The 18240-nt window shown below is 38.6% G+C and overlaps 1 protein-coding gene across 3 annotated transcripts in view; it reads left to right on the forward strand.

Annotated features, from left to right (window-relative positions):
• The window catches only part of Usp24 (ubiquitin specific peptidase 24), a 142231-nt gene that overhangs the window by 61540 nt on the left and 62451 nt on the right, over positions 1-18240 (forward strand). For 2 of the 3 annotated variants that reach the window (XM_008832980.3, XM_029563466.1), the window contains exons 19-32: positions 655-786; positions 1433-1544; positions 1848-1924; positions 2931-3071; positions 3251-3304; positions 4601-4716; positions 7921-7987; positions 8109-8219; positions 10034-10132; positions 10225-10398; positions 13675-13760; positions 13928-14021; positions 14456-14611; positions 17973-18070. In XM_008832980.3, coding sequence (XP_008831202.1) covers positions 655-786; positions 1433-1544; positions 1848-1924; positions 2931-3071; positions 3251-3304; positions 4601-4716; positions 7921-7987; positions 8109-8219; positions 10034-10132; positions 10225-10398; positions 13675-13760; positions 13928-14021; positions 14456-14611; positions 17973-18070 — 1517 coding nt within the window. The remainder of the gene's footprint in view (positions 1-654; positions 787-1432; positions 1545-1847; positions 1925-2930; positions 3072-3250; positions 3305-4600; positions 4717-7920; positions 7988-8108; positions 8220-10033; positions 10133-10224; positions 10399-13674; positions 13761-13927; positions 14022-14455; positions 14612-17972; positions 18071-18240) is intronic. The other variant, XM_029563467.1, reaches the window with a different exon arrangement.

Consider the following 18240-nt stretch of genomic DNA (forward strand, 5'->3'; position numbering starts at 1 on the left):
TTTCAATTTGAAGTTTAGAAAAATAGTATTTGTGAGTTAATCTTTTATCAAATTACCTAAGAATTGCATATGATAAAGTAAAAAAATAAAATCTTTTAGTCATGTGTTCAGGCATATACCTTTAATCCCAGTACGCAGGAGGCAGAAGCAGGCAGATCTCTGAGATTGAGGCCAGTCTGGTCTACATAGCGAGTTCCAGGCTAGCTGTGACTACAGGGAGACTCTGTCTCAAAAAAACAAGGGGGACACCTTCTAAAAAAAAAAAAAAAAAAAAAGAAGAAGAAGAAATAAAATTTTCCTTTGATTTGAAGTAGTAATTGCTAGACTGAGCATGAACTCCAGACTGGCCTACAGAGTGATCCCTGTCTCAAAAAAAAATAAAAATCTTAACTCACCAATAGTGAGTTTGATATTTGCCTTTGAGATTACTAAGATTAAATTTTATTGACACCTAAAGTCAGTTGACTTTGGAATGGCTTTGAGGTGGCTTCTTTTACATTGTGCTATCAGTAGGCAAGCCCCTTCTAAAATTTACTCTATCCTAGATTATATGAAAAGTGTCCAGTATAATCTGTCTTGTTTTGTTTTTGTGTCCCTTTAGGTATGAATGCCTAAGATGAGTTAACTGGTTTGCATTTTTGCTTTTTTTTTCAGTATTTAGAGGCACATCTGAAATTTCTGGCATTTTTCTTACAAGAGGCTACACTGTATCTAGGTTGGAACAGAGCCAAGGAAATCTGGGAGTGCCTTGTGACTGGCCAGGATGTTTGTGAATTGGATCGAGAGGTAAGGATACAGGATTTGTAAGTAGGTAAGGCAGGAGTGTTGAGATGCTGCACTCTTTTATGTGTCTTATATTTTTGTCTTTTGCATCCTCCATTTCCAAATATTTTTCTGTTTCATGAGCATGAATGGTATAAAATATGAAGAGCTTAATCACCACTGGAAACTCTGAGTTCCTTAAGATGATGGTGTACCCAAAATGAAAAGAATTAGTCAAGAACAAATTAAAGCCCGGTTCAATAGAATTATTTTGACATTTACTAACAGTGAGTTAATCTTGGTTTGCTCATTTCATTTTACAGAATAATATTAACTACGTCATAGGATTGTTGAAAGGACTGAGTTTGTAACAGTGCCTAGCACTGTGCCTGGCACACAGCAAGGCTTTAATTAAATGCTTGTGGGAAAACTTAAAAATATAAAATTCAGTGAAAACTATGAGTTAATGTTTTGATTACCAGAAGAAAGATCTAGTAATTGCTTCAATTAGCTTCAGAGCTCAAAGCATTTCACTTTAGAGTCACATTTGGACAATTTAAAATTTTTTACAAATACTAAGAATACTATCTTTTTACTTTTCCTGTGTGTATTGGTTTTTGTCTGCAGTAGATTTGGTTGATATTAGGACAATGTCTCTCTTAATCCACAGATGTGTTTTGAGTGGTTCACAAAAGGGCAGCACGACCTGGAAAGTGACGTGCAGCAGCAGCTCTTCAAAGAGAAGATTCTAAAATTGGAGTCCTATGAAATCACTATGAATGGTAGGGAAAAAACTTATGTTTATTTGTTTTAATTTTTTTTTTTTTTTTTTTTTTTTTTTTTTTTTTTTTTTTGAGACAGGGTCTCCCTGTAGCCCCAGCTGGCCTGGAACACACAGAGATCCACCTGCCTCTGCCTCCAGAGTGCTGAGTTTAAAGGCATGCACTAGCACGCCTAGCCTATGAAACCACATCTTAAGAAAGCATTGCCACGAGCTTTGCTGCTCTTCTCTGCTCCACCTTGAGTCTTCTCATTGAGTGTCTGTGTTAGAGTGCATGAATTGATCTGGCATTCTGTAATTTCAGGGTTTAACTTATTCAAGACCTTTTTTGAAAATGTGAATCTCTGTGATCATCGATTAAAAAGACAAGGAGCTCAATTGGTAAGTATATTACTCACAATCTAGATAATTTGGATTATTTAATATAACCTGATATTCAGGAAAAAAATCCTGTCTTCTAATTGAGAGAAAACAGAAAACATGTTGTTTGTTTAAATGAGGCGGTCGCTGCCTGCCAATGTGTATGTTGTTGAGAGGCTTTTTGACTGCACTATGGCTACATGTCTAACACTACTTCCCCTCACCAGCTAGCTGCCTAGGGTCACACTCACCTCTCATGTCTCTCTCTCTTTCTCTGGCTTCTTGCTCATCTAGAGCAGCTCTGCTACCTGTGATTATGAAGTGATTATCTAGCCAAATAGTTCTAGTAGGCTTCCAAGTAGCAATTCACATACATTTTAAAAAGTAACAGTGTCTTCAGTCCTAGGATGTCAGTGGCAGGGATTGCATGGGAAAATGTAGCAACAGACTAAAGCAGGAAAATGGAAATCCACACAAACTTGCATAGTTTATGCTTAGAATTATAGTATCCTGAAAAACAAATGCAAGTACTGATCTTTTCTAAATCCCTTTCATTTAGTTCTTGGCTTCCTGGGATGGTCAGAATATTTATAAGATACTATAAGCTCTGGTGTCCTGTTATTTCTTATTGAGCTTTGGAAAAGACTAGATTGAGCCCTAAGAATTAGTAACAATTTCTTGACTCTTCTTTTGAAGAAAATTCCACAAAGATGGCACCCGTATCACCTTTTCAGTTTCTGAGTGACTACCATGTATGAGCAGATGCCTTCTTTGAGTCAGGACTCTGGAGAAATAGCTCCACACCTACCCTGGTGGCCATAGAGGGTACTTGGTGTCTCTGTGGTTGTTGTTTTTCATTTATCATTTTGGTACAGTAGTCTCCTTGGATAAAACAGTCTCCATTAGTGTTAGACAAAAGAGATGCAGACTCAATGATGTAACAGAAAATAGTTATCTGTGACTTTCTAATACTAGTATACTATGCAATTTAATTTACAGAATTTAATTTTATTTCTCTTTTACACAGTATGTAGAAAAGCTGGAATTGATAGGAATGGATTTCATTTGGAAAATAGCCATGGAATCACCAGATGAAGAGATTGCTAATGAAGCTATTCAATTAATCATTAACTATAGTTACATTAATCTAAATCCTAGGTTAAAAAAGGTGAGTATCTAAGGAATGAAGTTACTCAGACACAAAAATATTAAAAAGTTACATATTTGTTATTGGTAAGTTGTGATACCCCCAATTTGACTTATTTATTTTGGTATTTTGTCCTTAATAATGATTACAACTAAATGCCAAAGTCTTAATTTTAATTTCCATATCCTTCCTACTTTCAGGATTCAGTGTCTTTACATAAGAAATTCATTGCTGATTGCTACACAAGACTAGAAGTGAGTAACAAAGTTTATTGACTTGGTCTCTTTAATGGGGAATTTATCAAAAGTACCATGTCATAGCATTGAAAACAGGCATTTGCAATGATGCTCCCATTATAGAAATATACTCTGTAGAGAAAGATAGCTTAGTGGGCAAACTGCTTGCTGCACAAGCATGAGGACCCAAGTTCAAATCTCCAGCACCCACATAAAAACCAGGTATTGTTGGTGGGCATCTGTAGCCTCAATATCAGAGGGGCAGAGCAGGCAGATCCCAGGGGTTCGCTGGCCAACCAGTCTAGCCAAAAAGACTAAGCTTCGAGTTCAATAAAGAGACCCTGTCTCAAAATACAAGGTGGTGAAGGATAGAGGAAGATACCCAACATTAACCTCTGGTTTTTATATGTGTGCACTCACATATGCACACATGAACTTGAATGTACACACAAGAAATACATTCTATAGAAAACTTTTCATTTTCCGTCCCAATTCTTTCCTTTCCCCATTTATCCATCTTCTTAGCTATAAGGAACTCTGTTCAGAAAACAGGTTTGCTATACTTATACATTCCTCACTGGTAGTTGAGTGTCCCTATTTCACAGTTTATATTAGAAATGCTATTAAAGACTACAGTAAGACACTCAGGAGTAAATGATATTGGTTGTTTTTGTCCATTAGAAGCCTATGGTTTAATATATTTGGCAGTCTGATTATTAAAGAATTAAACATTGATTTTTCAGCTGAAATTTCTGCTTAAGTTTTATATCTAATAGGGTATTATAAACATAAAATGCCACTGTCCCCAAATGTCAATATTTCCCAAATTGTGACTTCTGTCTACAATATGTCATCATGAAAAACATTTCAAATATATTTGAAGTACCATAGATCTCAACTAGCTCTTCTTAAAATTTTTATTTTATTTTTGTTAGTATGAGAGAGAGAGAGAGAGATTTGGTGGTATACATGTGCCATGGTACATGAGTGGAGGTCTCTCCTTCTATCTTTACATGAGTTCCAAGGATTCAAATCAGGTCATCGAACGTTCACAGCCAGTGCTTTACCTGCTGAACTATCTCTCCAGCCATCCCCTAGCTCTTACCTTGTTTCCCAGGGTTCATTTCATATCATCTAAAAACTAGGAGGAACGCTATTATCATCTAGTGGTTAGAGGTTAGTGATCTTGCAATGATCTTGCAATTGCTCTTTCAACGCCCAGGACAGCAGCCTTCTGTGACAGAAAGTTAGCCCCAAATGTCAGAGGCCAGATTGGGAAACCTTGTCACAGAATGATTATTTCATACTTTATAGGCAGCCAGTTCAGCACTTGGTGGCCCCACTCTAACACATGCTGTGACCCGAGCAACAAAAATGCTCACTGCAACTGCCATGCCAACTGTAGCAACATCAGTTCAGTCTCCATATAGGTAAGTGGTTCTAAAACTGGAAACAAATATACTACTCATAAATGTATGTTCTTTGAAATATGTATATAAAATATATGGTATTTTTTCTTAATTAACATTTCTTTATAGGTTTCCTCATTTTATTCATAACTTCTGTAAGCAGTTACATCTTGGAGAATTATATATTCCCTAACATATACCAGCATATCAGTGTCTTGAAGACATGTAGGTCATTACCAAAACCACCCAAGTATTGCTTGTTCCTACCCATCTCCCTTATACACACATTTTTTGTTGTTTTTACTTTATTTTCTACTACTTTTATTCTGTATGACTTGAGTAACTACTCTTTTTTTAATACATATTTTAATCGAATTTTTGTATATTTTATACAATGTATCTAAATCATCTTTAGCCCCCCTCCTCTGTCTGCATCCCCCAATCCTCCTCCCCCCACCACCAGATTTTATGCATTCTGTTACATATGTTAAGGCCTATCAAGTCAATTTTGTGCCCCCAGATTTCCCTTGGTGTGAGTTCATCCACTGGAGCCTGGTCAGCCTATCTGATAGCGTCATTCCCTTAAAGAAAACCAACTCTCCTTCACCTAGCAGTGATCAGCTGCAAATAGTTCCTTGGCTAAGGTCGGGGCCTCCTGCCCATTTCCCCAGTTCTATCCTGGTTTTTGTCTGGTTTGAGTTTGCATGGGTCTTGTACATGCTGTCACCATTGCTGTAAGTTCATAAGAGTAAGTTTCAGGGGCCTGGAAGACTCCTCCCTGTGTTCATGCACCACCCTTGGCTCTTATAATTCTTTCTGCCCCCAAGTAGCTACTCTTTAGGATTGAATAAAATATATTCATTGTATAAAGAGCTTTTTTTTGAGTTTGAAATATTTACTCAGATAAAACTTTTCTCTTTGAATAGTCAAACCTAGAGAATTAATTGGGTAAATAAAAGGAAATGGAAGATAGTGATTAAAATTGTGCACTATAATACAATCACAACCAGCTAAAATATTCACCTAACGTTACTTTTTGAAATAATTTTTGGTGAGATTGTCAGTATTTACGTGAAAACTTTGAATTAACCTCTTCATTCACATTGCTGTGTTTTAAGTATTACTAGAATCTGAATTAGTGTTTTTGGGAGTTCTTTAAAACAGTAACTTGAAGTAACTAGAATACTTCCATGGGGTTTAATTGGTTACTCATAAGCAGCCCCAAATCATAAAAGCTTAGGAAACCTTGGTAGGTACTGGGAGAAGGGCTTGCTTGCTGCAGTGCTCTGCTGCTGCCCTCTACTGATAGGTGCTTGTACAGTCCTTTTCTCTGCCTAGAATAGTTTGTGTATCTTCGTTTGCCGTTGGGATATTACTTTTTTTCCCCTGAAAACCTTCCTTAAGAAAATGAATCAAAATTGTATCCTTTAACATATTCTTCCTTTTCAATCTTTTTTTTTTGCAGGGGGCTGTCTTTTTTGAGACAGGGTCTCCCTGTAGCCCCAGCTGGCCTGGAACTCTCTATGTAGACCAGGCTGGCCTCAAACTCACAAGACTCCCCACAATCAGCTCAGTCACCTGCTCTATGGGGCATCTCACCTGCCTGAGCAGGAGCCATTTTGGTATGTGCTGTGGTGGGAATTGTTTTTTTGTCTTTCTGAAACAGGGTCTCCCTGTGGCCCCAGCTGGCCTGGAACTCACTTTGTAGACCAGGCTGGACTTGAACTCACAGAATTCCTCCTGCCTCTGCCTCCCAAGTGCTGGGATTAAAGGTGTGCACCACCACACCCGGCCCCTTTTCAATCTTTAAAAACATTATTCTGTGTGTATAAGTGTGTGTTCCCTACATGTACTTAAGTGCACCTGTATTGTGCAGTGCTTGCAGAAGACAGAAGGAGCGTTAGATCCCCTGGAACTGGAGTTACAAGTGGTTGTTAGCTGCTCTGTGGGTGCTGGGAACTGAACCCTGGTCCTCTGCAAGAGCAGTCAGTGTTTTTAGGTACTGAGCCATCTCTCCAGCCCCTGCAATAAGAATTCTTGTTAGATGTTTCTAAGATGTAGTCCATATCTATTACTCAGTTCCTTAGCAATTAAACTATCAAACAAGTCATTTATGACCTATTGAATTGGGATTTTGAAACTACTACTTTAAATGAGTATATGCCCTATACCAAGTGCTTTTTATTCTGACTCTTTCCTGTATAGCTAGCTAAAGAGAAAAAAACACATAATTTTAAAGTATTCTTATTAAGTAGAATCAAATGTATTTCAAAATTAAATTTGGACCAAGGACACCATAATTTATCTTATTTCACTAGTTTTGAAAGAACTTTTTAGGATCCATAATTGTTCTGTCTGTAATTCAGTTAATTATTAAGATGTAATTAAAGCAGTTTACTCAATTTACTCATTTATTATAGCATTAAGATATTTTTTCATTTGCATTTCAAGTGCTAGTTCTTGCCTATAGGATTTAGACTGCAGCTGAACATATTTGATGTGTTTAAACAACTGTTAGAAAAGTAAAATTTCTAGTACTGCTAATCAACATAACAGTACAATTGTTAGAAAATGACAGTACCCCCTTTCAGTTTTAAAAATAAACTTATTTTAAATGTCTACACTTTCTGGGATAATAGCTGTTTAAATTAAGGGCACTTGGAGTTTTATTTCTTAGAACATGAAGCTATTTCAATATAAATGGTTGAATGTTGCAGAACTGTTATTTTGGATGATAAAGAGTCCATAAGTCTTCAACAAAAGTGACATCAGATTTCATTTTCAGATAGCAGCTATTTATGGTATACTTACTGGTTTGCATTTGTCTTCTGATTTTCAAGCAACTCAGAACTTTGCCATATTCCATATGTTTACAGAATTTTGTAGCCTGTTTTATTTGTAAGATTGTGAGAGTAAGTTCTCTGATTGTTCATTCTTGGTGGATTGATGGACATTTAGGCCTAGAGACCCAGGTCCTCTATTTATGGAGCAACTCTTTAAAAGAGAAAAAGAAGAAAGAAAAAGGAAGGGACAGACTTCTCTCTTATTCCATCTGAGCACTACAGCTGTGAGCAGGTTGCACCACTCCTCATTGAAAGGGAATTTTAATCTTGGCAAATTTCAGTTTTGACCAGTGTATGCTGATTGTGATTGTGATTGAGCGTAAATCAGCAATTCATTTCAAAATTTGTAAAGTTTTTTTTTTTTTTTAATTCATACCCATAGATCAACAAAACTTGTGATAATTGAGAGATTGCTTCTTCTGGCAGAACGCTATGTGATCACGATAGAGGTATGCCTTCTCTCTGTAGAGCAGCTTCATTCGTATTGCTAGACTGGGTATCAAAGCATGTGTTCTGACATTCTCAGTTGGGGCACAGTGCATCTGACTTGGTTGGCTTATCTTTTTCAAGGATTTTTACTCTGTTCCACGAACTATTCTACCTCATGGTGCCTCATTTCATGGACATCTTTTAACTCTTAATGTTACCTATGAGTCTACCAAAGATACCTTCACTGTAGAGGTAAGTTTTGTTTACATTAAACTCCTTGTTTTTTTTCCATAAGAATAATGTTGATAGATGGAATTGAAGAGATGGCTCAGTGGTTAAAAGCACTGGCTGTGGGGGCTGGAGAAGATGGCTCAGTGATTAAGAACACTGGCTGTTCTTGCAGAAGACTCAGGTTCGAATCCCAGCAACCACATGGCAACTAACAACTGTCCATAATTCCAGTTCCAAGGGATCCAACAGCCTCTTCTATCCTCCATGGGCATTGCACAACACGGGTACACTTACATACGTGCAGGCAATACACACATACACATAAATAATAATAATAATAATAATAATAATAATAAAAATATTTTTTTAAAAAAGCACTGCCTGTTCTTGCAGAAGACCCATATAGCAGCTAATAACCATCTGTAACTCCAGTTCCAGAGAATCCCAACACCCTCTTCTGGTCTCCATGGGCATTGCATGCATGTGGTGCACTTATATGCAGGAAAAACACTCATACACATTAAAAAATGAATAAATAAAGAATAATGTTGATAGAGATATTGAAAATAAAGAACCAAGGTGTTGAGAGATGGCTCAATTTGGTAAAGTGCTTAGCACACAAGCATGAGGACCTGAGTTTGAGTCCATAGCAAGTGTAGTGTGCACCTGTAATGCTACAGCTCTGAGGTGGAGACAGGAGGATCCCTGGAGCTGGCTAGCCAGCTGGTCTTGCCAAATTGATGAGTTCCAAGTTCAGTGAGAGTCTCTATAAATAAATAAACAAATAAAGGTGGAGAGAGACAGAAGGCATAACATCAGCCTGTGGCCTTCAGGTACATAAACACATGAACTGTACACAGACAGCACACACATACATAAAATAAAAGTAGACCTAAAAGGAAACCATGAGGTACAAGCAGATAGATCAGTAAATATAAATTGTACCGCTAGGTGATGATAAGTGTTATAAGGAGTAAGACTAAAGCAGAATAAGTTAGTAGAGGGTGATGGCGCTAAATGGGATATTTGGGGTAAAGATGGATCTCTGAGGTAGTGACATTTGAGCAAAGACTTGAATAAACAACAATAAATGATGTTTACTTAGCACAGTATTTCAGACAAAGGGGTGGCAGATACAAAGACTCACAAGGTGGCTGGTGTTGGTGGTAAATGATGAGAACACGTAAGAATGAGGCACTTCAAGGAACAGCCTGGAGATCTTATCCCATGTATAATGGAGAAGGATGGCGGTGTGACATTGAGCATTTAACAGCAGCAGAAGAACCTCTCAAGAACAGGCGTTCTTGTCATGGCTCTCTACTGTGTTCCTGGCCTCTAGAAAAGGGCCTGGTACACAGCAGATGCTCAGAATTGTTGTTTGAAGAAGTAACTAAATGAGGAGACTGGAGAGATGGCACAGCAGTTAACAGCACTTACGACTCTTGCAGAGGACCCAGTTTCAGTTCCTAGCTCCCATGTAGTGGCTCACAACTGCCTATAACTCCAGTTCGAGGGGATCCGACACCATCTTCTGGCCTCCGCAGGCTCTTGTACACATATGGTGCACATAAACTCGTGTAAGCAAATACACACATACACATTAACTAAATAAATCTTAAAAAAGAAGAAACTGGGTGTGGTGCCACAGGCCTTTAATCCTAGCACTTGGGAGGCAGAGGCAGGCGGATCTCTGTGAGTTCAAGCCCAGCCTGGTCTACATAGTGAGTTCCAGGCCAGCTGGGGCTACAGGGAGACCCTGTCTCAAAAAAGCCCCCCCCCCAAAAAAAAAAGAGTAAATGACTTCTCTTACACCAGTGTTGGATTTTATTTTCCAGGCCCACAGTAATGAAACCATAGGCAGTGTCCGGTGGAAGATAGCCAAGCAGTTGTGCTCTCCTGTGGACAATATACAGATATTTACAAACGATAGTCTGGTGGGTTTAAACAACAGTTGTTGGCACTTTAGCCCGGTGTGAATAGTTTCCTCCTCTTTTCCTCTCAGTAACTAAGAAACCACCTTTTGCAGCTGACCGTGAATAAAGATCAAAAGCTCCTCCACCAGCTGGGCTTTTCTGATGAACAAGTCCTTACAGTGAAGACGTCGGGCAGTGGGACCCCCTCTGGGAGCTCTGCAGATTCCTCAACCAGCTCCAGCAGCAGCAGCAGTGGAGTTTTCAGTTCATCATATGCCATGGAGCAGGTATGGAGGTCAGCTTCAGGGTAGAAACAGTAGTTAACAATCACTCTTTCTGCCTTTGGCCCACAGAGATTTGGATGGCCACATCCCTTTCTATCAGGCAAGTTCTGACTAAAGAGAACTATGTCATTGAGAACTTAGGGGATTCAGACAGATTTGTAACTTGCCAGCCTGCTGAGTCTCAGAACCTCCTAAAGATAGTTCTGTCTGGCCTCTCCCTGTTCTCTTACATCTCTCTCCATTAACTCATTGATTTTTTTTTCTTTCTTTCTGTACTGGATCATTCATTGAGGTTCACATGTACTTTGCTATTCTACCATCTTTAAAAAAACTTCAGAGGCTAGGGAGATAGATCAGTGAATAAATGCTTGTAATCCCATTGCTTGAGAGGCAGGAACAGACAGATGCCAGGGGCTCACTGGACAGCCAGCCTATCATAACCAGCAAGCCCCAGGCCAATAAGAGACTCAGTCTCAGAAAAAAAAAAAAACACAAGGTGGATGGTTCCTGAAGTTGATGTCTGACCTACTCATGTGAACATTTCCCTACACACACGTGCAATTGCACATATGCTTTTTTTAAGCCCTGATTACACCAGTTTCACCATCGTTACTGGCCTGTTTTCTCCTTCCTAAATCAGCAAAATTCCTTAAAAGAGTTGTCTAAACTCATTCCAGCTTTCCTTTTGTCATCCTTTCTTGCCTCTTTAATTCTCACGTTCACATGTCTCTTCCACCTCTTAGTCATCATCCTCATCATTTTGTTTCAGGAGACTTAATGCCTGTGGCTGCTTTCTCTTGAAATATTCTCAGTACTCTCCTGATTTCCCTGCACTGTACTGTTCTTTGCTCTGCTTTTTAAGTTCCTCTTTATCTCCCAGATCTCTATAGAAAGATGTTTTCCAGCCCAGTGCTCGATCCTCTCTTTTCTCTGTTTATTCCCATAGCTTCACAAATTGCATATATCCAAACTCCCTGGAGTCCAGAGTCATGATCCATCTACTAACTTAGTCTCTGTTCACTGACCACACTAGGCACCCCATAGTAATATACTCGAAGCTGAGCTTCTAATCGTCCCTTTTTTAACACCTTATCCCCACCCCCAAAGCTCTTCGTTTCTCAGTCTTGGTCTATTTCAGGCGATAGCAAGCATCTCCATTCTTCTAAGTTGCTCATAATAGAGTTCTTAAATCCTTCCTTTCTCTCTCACCTGTATCTACCTGCAACTTTTAAAAAAATTTTTTTTTTTTTTGTTCTTTTTTTGTTTTTTTGAGACAGGGTCTCCTTGTAGCCCCAGCTGTCCTAGAACTCACTATGTAGACCAGGCTGGCCTCGAACTCACAAAGATCCACCTGCTTCTGCCTCCCAAGTGCTGGGATTAAAGGCCGTGCACCACCACGCCTGGCATTTCATGTGTATGAGTGTAAGTGTACCCATGTCTTGCAGTGCATGCAGAGGTCAGAAGAGGGCATCAGATTCCCCTGGAACTGGAGTTATGACCTTGTTAACCACCATGTGGGTGCTGAGAATTGAACCCAGGTCCTCTACAAGAACAGCCAGGGCTCTTAACCCACTGAGCCATCTCTCCAGCCCCCTACCTGTAATTCTTTGACTCTACCTTCAAAATTTATCTAAAATTCAGCTACTTTTCTGCCTACACAGCTTCCATACTGTTCTGGGCAAACATTATCCCTCACTTGAGTGCCCCACCCCCACCCCATCTCATGTGGTTTTTGAGACAGGGTCTCCCTGTAGCCTCCACTGGGTGGAACTTACAGAGATCCACCTGCCTCTGCCTCCCAAGAACTGGAATTAAAGGCATGCACCACCATGCCTGGCCTGAGTGTTCTCATTATGTCCTCCGTGGTCTCCGCTTCGGTCCCAAAGTTATAGTGTGCCATCCCTCAGCTTACTCTAGTAGCTACTGTCTCACTCAGAGGAAGAATCAGGGTCTTTCCTGCAGCCTTCAGGATGTACCTGATAGGGGCCCCTGGAGCATCTCTGCAGCTCTCTGCTATGACCTTCCCCTCACACCTTTCTAGCTATACTGCTTCCCTTTAAGTCCTTAAACATGGTGAGGCCTATGCACTTGTACGTCCCAAACCTAGAATGTTGTTTGAGGACCTCACTAGGTGTCTCACTCTCGCCTCATCTTTTACTCAAATGCTGCCTACTCAATGAGCCTACCTTGACAGTCTGTCTAAATTGTCAGCCCCATTTGTACTATTCTCATTTCCCTTCTCTGCTTTATTTTCTCATTATTCATCCCAGTAAAATATAAGCTCCACGAGAGCTGACTCATCTGTTTTGTTTGCTGCCACCACCCAGCACCTGAGACAGTGCCTGGAATGGGATGGATGAGTCATTCAGTATTTGAATGACTTTGTGAAACAATCAATCTGTTCATAATTTTTCTGTTATCAAGCCTGAGGATGGCTCAAGGGATATAACAGTGAAGAAGATTGTTCTTCTTAGGCTTCTGCAGTCTAGAGAGCAAGCTCAGGTGAGATGTGTGCTCATCTATGGAGTCCTTTAGTTCCAAATGGAAAGTCTCTGTATGACTCTTTCTAATTCCTTTGCAGTAAATATAAAGGAACTCGTTAGGTTCTTCAAACTATATATTTAACAAGAATTTAAGAATGAAATCTCATTCACAGTGGTATCATGGCAGTTAACAACAAAAATAGTATACATAGTGTCTTCAAACTTAGTAACTTAAAACTATATATATCCTGAATTTATTACAAAATCTTCCATATATAAATACATTCTGCGATGATGTCATTCTTGTGCCTTGTAACCAGATACATATCTGTACTTTAAGCATGTCTGAGTTTCTTTTTGCAGTGATAATCCCTTTGTCTTTGTGATACTTACAAAAACAAAATACTTTTTTTTCAATTTACGTCTACCTTTGGTGTGAGTGATTGTACACATGGATGCTACTTTAATGTTACTCTCAAACACTCATTCCCTGTGGCTCCAGAAAGTGATTGACGAGTGGTGTCTGCTTTCCATTCTACCCATGCAGGCCCTTTGTTTTACTTCACCTCTGCTGCCTGCCTTTTGGGCCTTTCTCCCTTCCCCAGCAGGTGGCCAGGGGAAGAAAGACAGGCAGCATCGCTGGAAAGCTGTGGGCCTTGCTCCGTTCTTCAGTGCCCCTGAAGCTTTGTAGTGCCCGCCTTTCAGAACCAGTGTTTTTATTGTTTGTAAGTTTGATTAGAAAAGGAGAAAATTCTTCTGTAAATCTATACTTATATTTTGCTTTTTCCCCCCTCAGGAGAAGTCTCTGCCTGGTGTAGTAATGGCTCTTGTGTGTAATGTGTTTGATATGCTGTATCAGCTTGCCAACCTAGAGGAGCCAAGGTAAATAAATACAAGTATTTGTAAGGCTCGAGAGCAAGTTATTATTCAGGTTAATGATCCAAGTAAATATTACCTGAAATGCATGTTACTTTATGTCCTGCACTAAATGACATTGTCACTGAAGCTATGGCTTATGTGAAAGAAATGTGTTCTTGAAAAATTTTCAGGATAACTCTACGAGTACGAAAACTTCTGCTCTTAATACCAACTGATCCGGCCATTCAGGAAGCCCTTGATCAGCTTGATTCTTTAGGCAGAAAGGTATGCATATTTTTAATAGTTATAGAACTACCATGGATTCAATGAAAACATTACCTGAATCATAGTTATTTGGTTTAGATATTAATTTGAAAGAGAACGAGTGTAACCATATTACTAGTATGGGCTAAAAAGAAGTTCTCAAGACTACTACTCTTACAATTTTATTGAAAGTACAAATTTTAAACATACAAACATTTAAGTTGCTTTGCTAGTATTTCTAAGAATACATTCAAAAGCATTCATGTAGTATTTGACTGTCATTTAACTCGGCTGTATGTTGAAGTCTGCTGTTTTAGTAATAGAGTTTTAAGTGGTTTTAAGAAGCTGATTTTTTTTAGATATTGAAGAGGAAAAGAACATTAAGCACTGAGATCTATTTCTGTTCAATTTGTGCTGTTAAGAATACATCTCGTTTTCTACTCTTTTAAACTTAGAAAACATTGCTCTCTGAAACAAGTTCTCAGTCTTCAAAGTCTCCATCCCTTTCTTCAAAGCAGCAACATCAGCCAAGCGCCAGTTCAATCTTAGAAAGTCTGTTTCGATCTTTTGCTCCAGGAATGTCAACCTTCAGAGTGCTCTACAACTTGGAAGTAAGAAATATCATTGATTTTTATTTCACTTTGACAGACACATTTTAGTTATAGATTCATGTGTTCAGGTTGCATTATGGGATGATCTGCTAGAAAATTAGTAGGGGAGGGAGGAGGGGATGGCTTTATAAAGGGAAGCTGGACATTAAATGGTGGCACACATCTTTAATCCCAGCACTTGGGGCTGAGGCAGGGGGATCGCTCTGAGCTCAAGGCCAGCCAGGAATGGACTACATAGCAAGTTCCAGGTTAGCTGGGCCTGTGTAGTGAGATTCTACCTCAAAAAATCTAAATAAATAAATAAATGATTAATTGAAATCTTTTTGTCTTTGAAATTCTTAATATCTTTCCTCTATATATTTACAGAATAGCATCTTGGCAAATAATTATGAGATTTTATATATTAAGCGTGTCATTAACCTTCCTGTATAAGCTTTGCAAGTCTATAATAGGAATTATCTTCAGCTTCCTTGGTCAAATACATTGTAATAGTTTTAATTTTTGTAATTTGCTGACATTAACCAAGATTTATAAAGAATTTATCTGGGAGCTGGAAAGATGGCTCAGCGGTTAAGAGCACTGACTGCTTTTGCAGAGGACCCGGATTTGATTCCCAGCAACCATATGGCAGCTGTGTTCTGTCCTTAACTCCAGTTCCAAGGGAGTCCGAAGCCCTCTTCTGATCTCCACAGCATTGCACGACATGGGTGCACTCACATACGTGCAGGCAATACACTCATACACATAAAATAAACATAATAAAATATTCTTTTAAAAAAGAAAGATTTTATCTGGTTACTATTTCATATTTATATAAGAAAGGCATTTATTATTCTTATTATCAATTGCTATTATTATTACCCTAGTCCCTTAAGGATAAAAAATGCCATAGACTAAGGTGGCTTAAACAGCAACCATTTATTGCTCACAGTTGTTGAGACTGAAGAATCCCAGATCAAAACATCATTACTTTGTGCTTTTAGTAGAAAATTAAGCCTTCCTTGAATGGTTTGGCTTTGCCCCTAGAGAGCTCACTCCACATCAGTAACTAAGCAGCTTTGATTGTACCATGGGTCTTCAATAGATAACAGGTATCTTGATTATCATGAGTCATAGCAAACATCATCATCATTGGTAAGAGGATGCCTATATTTTTTCCTGAGGTATACCCCATTTTTTTGTTTGTTTGTTTCACTTCCTGCTTGTATGTTCAAGATGTGGTAGAAATTGCATACTAACTTTAAAGTATTCACTCTTGTAAAGAGATGGATTGATTCAAAAGGAAAATATATTTGGTAAATAATTTTTAATGATGCATACCTTTATATAATGTGGACATTTAGGAATATATACAATACTCCAAAACAGAAAATTGCCTAATGTTTTTGCCAACTTAGCTTATAAAATTCGCATCTTATAATTCCTACCACATTTTTGCTTTGGGGTAGTTATCTCTGAAAAATTAAGATGTAATTTTGTCATCCATTTCTGAGACTATGTGGCAAAAGAAGAACGTTCCAGCAATGGGGTCTTGCTGATCAGCCACCCAACCCAGTCAACAATCAATGTGATTTGCCAATCAAATCACATTGTCTTATACCCAAAACAACTCTTAGTAAAACATCTCCAATGTTATTTTTAAGACTGTAGAATAACTGAATTCCTTTGATATGTCTGTTTTGCCTTAGATACATAAAATATGTAGAAAACCTAACTTTCCCAAAAGAACTTATTTTTACTATTACCTAAAATGTTAATTTCCTTGCATTTTGTTCATTAACTTATGTTTGCCCACCAGGAAACCCTAAACTTTCTGTTTCTTTGAAGAAAACTGTTCTTCACTAAATGGTGCTAAGGTCCTAGTTTGCTTTCCTGTTGCTGTGATAAACAACATGACCAAAAGCAACTTGGGGACAGAAAGGGTTTATCTGGCTCACACTTCCAAATCACAATCCATCACTGAGGGAAGTCAGGGCAGTTCAAGCAGGAACTATGAATGCTTCTTACTGGCTTGTTCTCTCTGGTTTGTTCAGCTAGCTTTCTTGTATAGCCCAGATCCAGCTGCCACCCACAGTGAATTGGACCCTCCTACATCAATTAGCAATTAAGAAAATGCCCAGGACTATCTGATCACGAAGTCCCCAGTTGATACTCCCTCAGATAGCTCTGGGCTAGGTCAGGTTAACAACTAAAGCTAACCAGAAGACTAAACAAAGGGTATGTGCACATGTAGGTGGAGAACTGTGAACATAGGAAGAACCACAGAGAGGACTGCCCTTCCCCTGTGTAGTGCTTACTCTGAAGCTGAGGTGCCCCTTTCCCAAAGAGAACCTAGGAAGACATAGTGCCTCTAAGCTCATAATGCTTATAGGTTCATAGAAACAGTTTTTAGAATAGAAAAATATCTTGAATTGTATCTACTTTAAAACTAAGATAGTAAGAGATTTTTAAATCATAACTAAGTGAGGTATTGTTTTCTTAAGCACTTGTTTTATGCTGCTCTCACTGAGTACCTTAAAATTATATTTTACTTAATCTGAACAGTCTTCTGGCAAACATAATTATCTTCCTATGGCTGATAAGGAAATTGAGGCAGAGGGAAAAATTAATATGTGTATGATCTCTCAGCTTATAGCTGGTAAAATTAGAACTTGAACTAAATTGGTACTATAGCATAATAATTTGTGTGAAAGAATTCTCTACTCCACCATAATATTCAATTAAGCTTTTCTTTAAGCAGGCATTACAGTATCAGAGAAGGGCCTAGATGGTAGAGTAAGACACATCTGGATTTGAAATCTAATCATAAGACCCTGGGTAAGAGGCTACTACCCTCTCTGGTCTCAGCCCCCTCACTTATAAAGTGAAAAACATGTGCCTAGTACATGGCACACGTCCAGTGAACAGGAGATACGTTCTTTAGGGCGTTTACCTAGCACTTTTCATACTTAGACTGTTTGGGGGTTTTGTTTTTTGTTTTTTTCCCTCGGAGCTGAGGACCAAACCCAGGGCCTTGAGCTTGCCTAGCTAAATCCCCAACCCCTAGACTGTTTTATAAAACTCTGGCCTCTATACTTGAAGAACATACCTTGACAATGGCATAAAATTATCTTTTTTTGCCTACACTTGAAGGCTTGAGACTTTCATTTTGCCCGTTTTATGAACATGCTAACTCTGTTCAGAATAAAAAAAAATCTTAATAAATACAATATAAGAAATATGATTTATCTTAATTGTGAGAAATCAGCCTCCATGTAGGGAAAACTAGCATGTGACATTGAAGAAATTCTGGCTTGAGTCGTATAAGTAAATGATCACTTCTTGTAGAAATATTGAGATGATTAACTTCTTTGCTCTTAAGGTTCTAAGCTCCAAACTCATGCCAACAGCGGATGACGATATGGCAAGAAGCTGTGCAAAATCCTTCTGTGAAAACTTCCTGAAAGCAGGAGGTTTGAGGTTCGTGACTTATAAAAAATTAATATAGTCATATTAGCCAATTTATCCTGCAGAAGCCTTGTTTATTCCTCATGTGTTATAATAAAAATATCCTTTAGAACATTTTTCTTCATGAAGCATGTCTCTTCCCTCTGGTAGTGAGGAAATTCTCAAGAAGAGATTAGGTGAGG

Source organism: Nannospalax galili, unplaced genomic scaffold, assembly GCF_000622305.1.
Source record: "Nannospalax galili isolate Female #2095 unplaced genomic scaffold, S.galili_v1.0 scaffold356, whole genome shotgun sequence".
NCBI lineage: Eukaryota > Metazoa > Chordata > Mammalia > Rodentia > Spalacidae > Nannospalax > Nannospalax galili.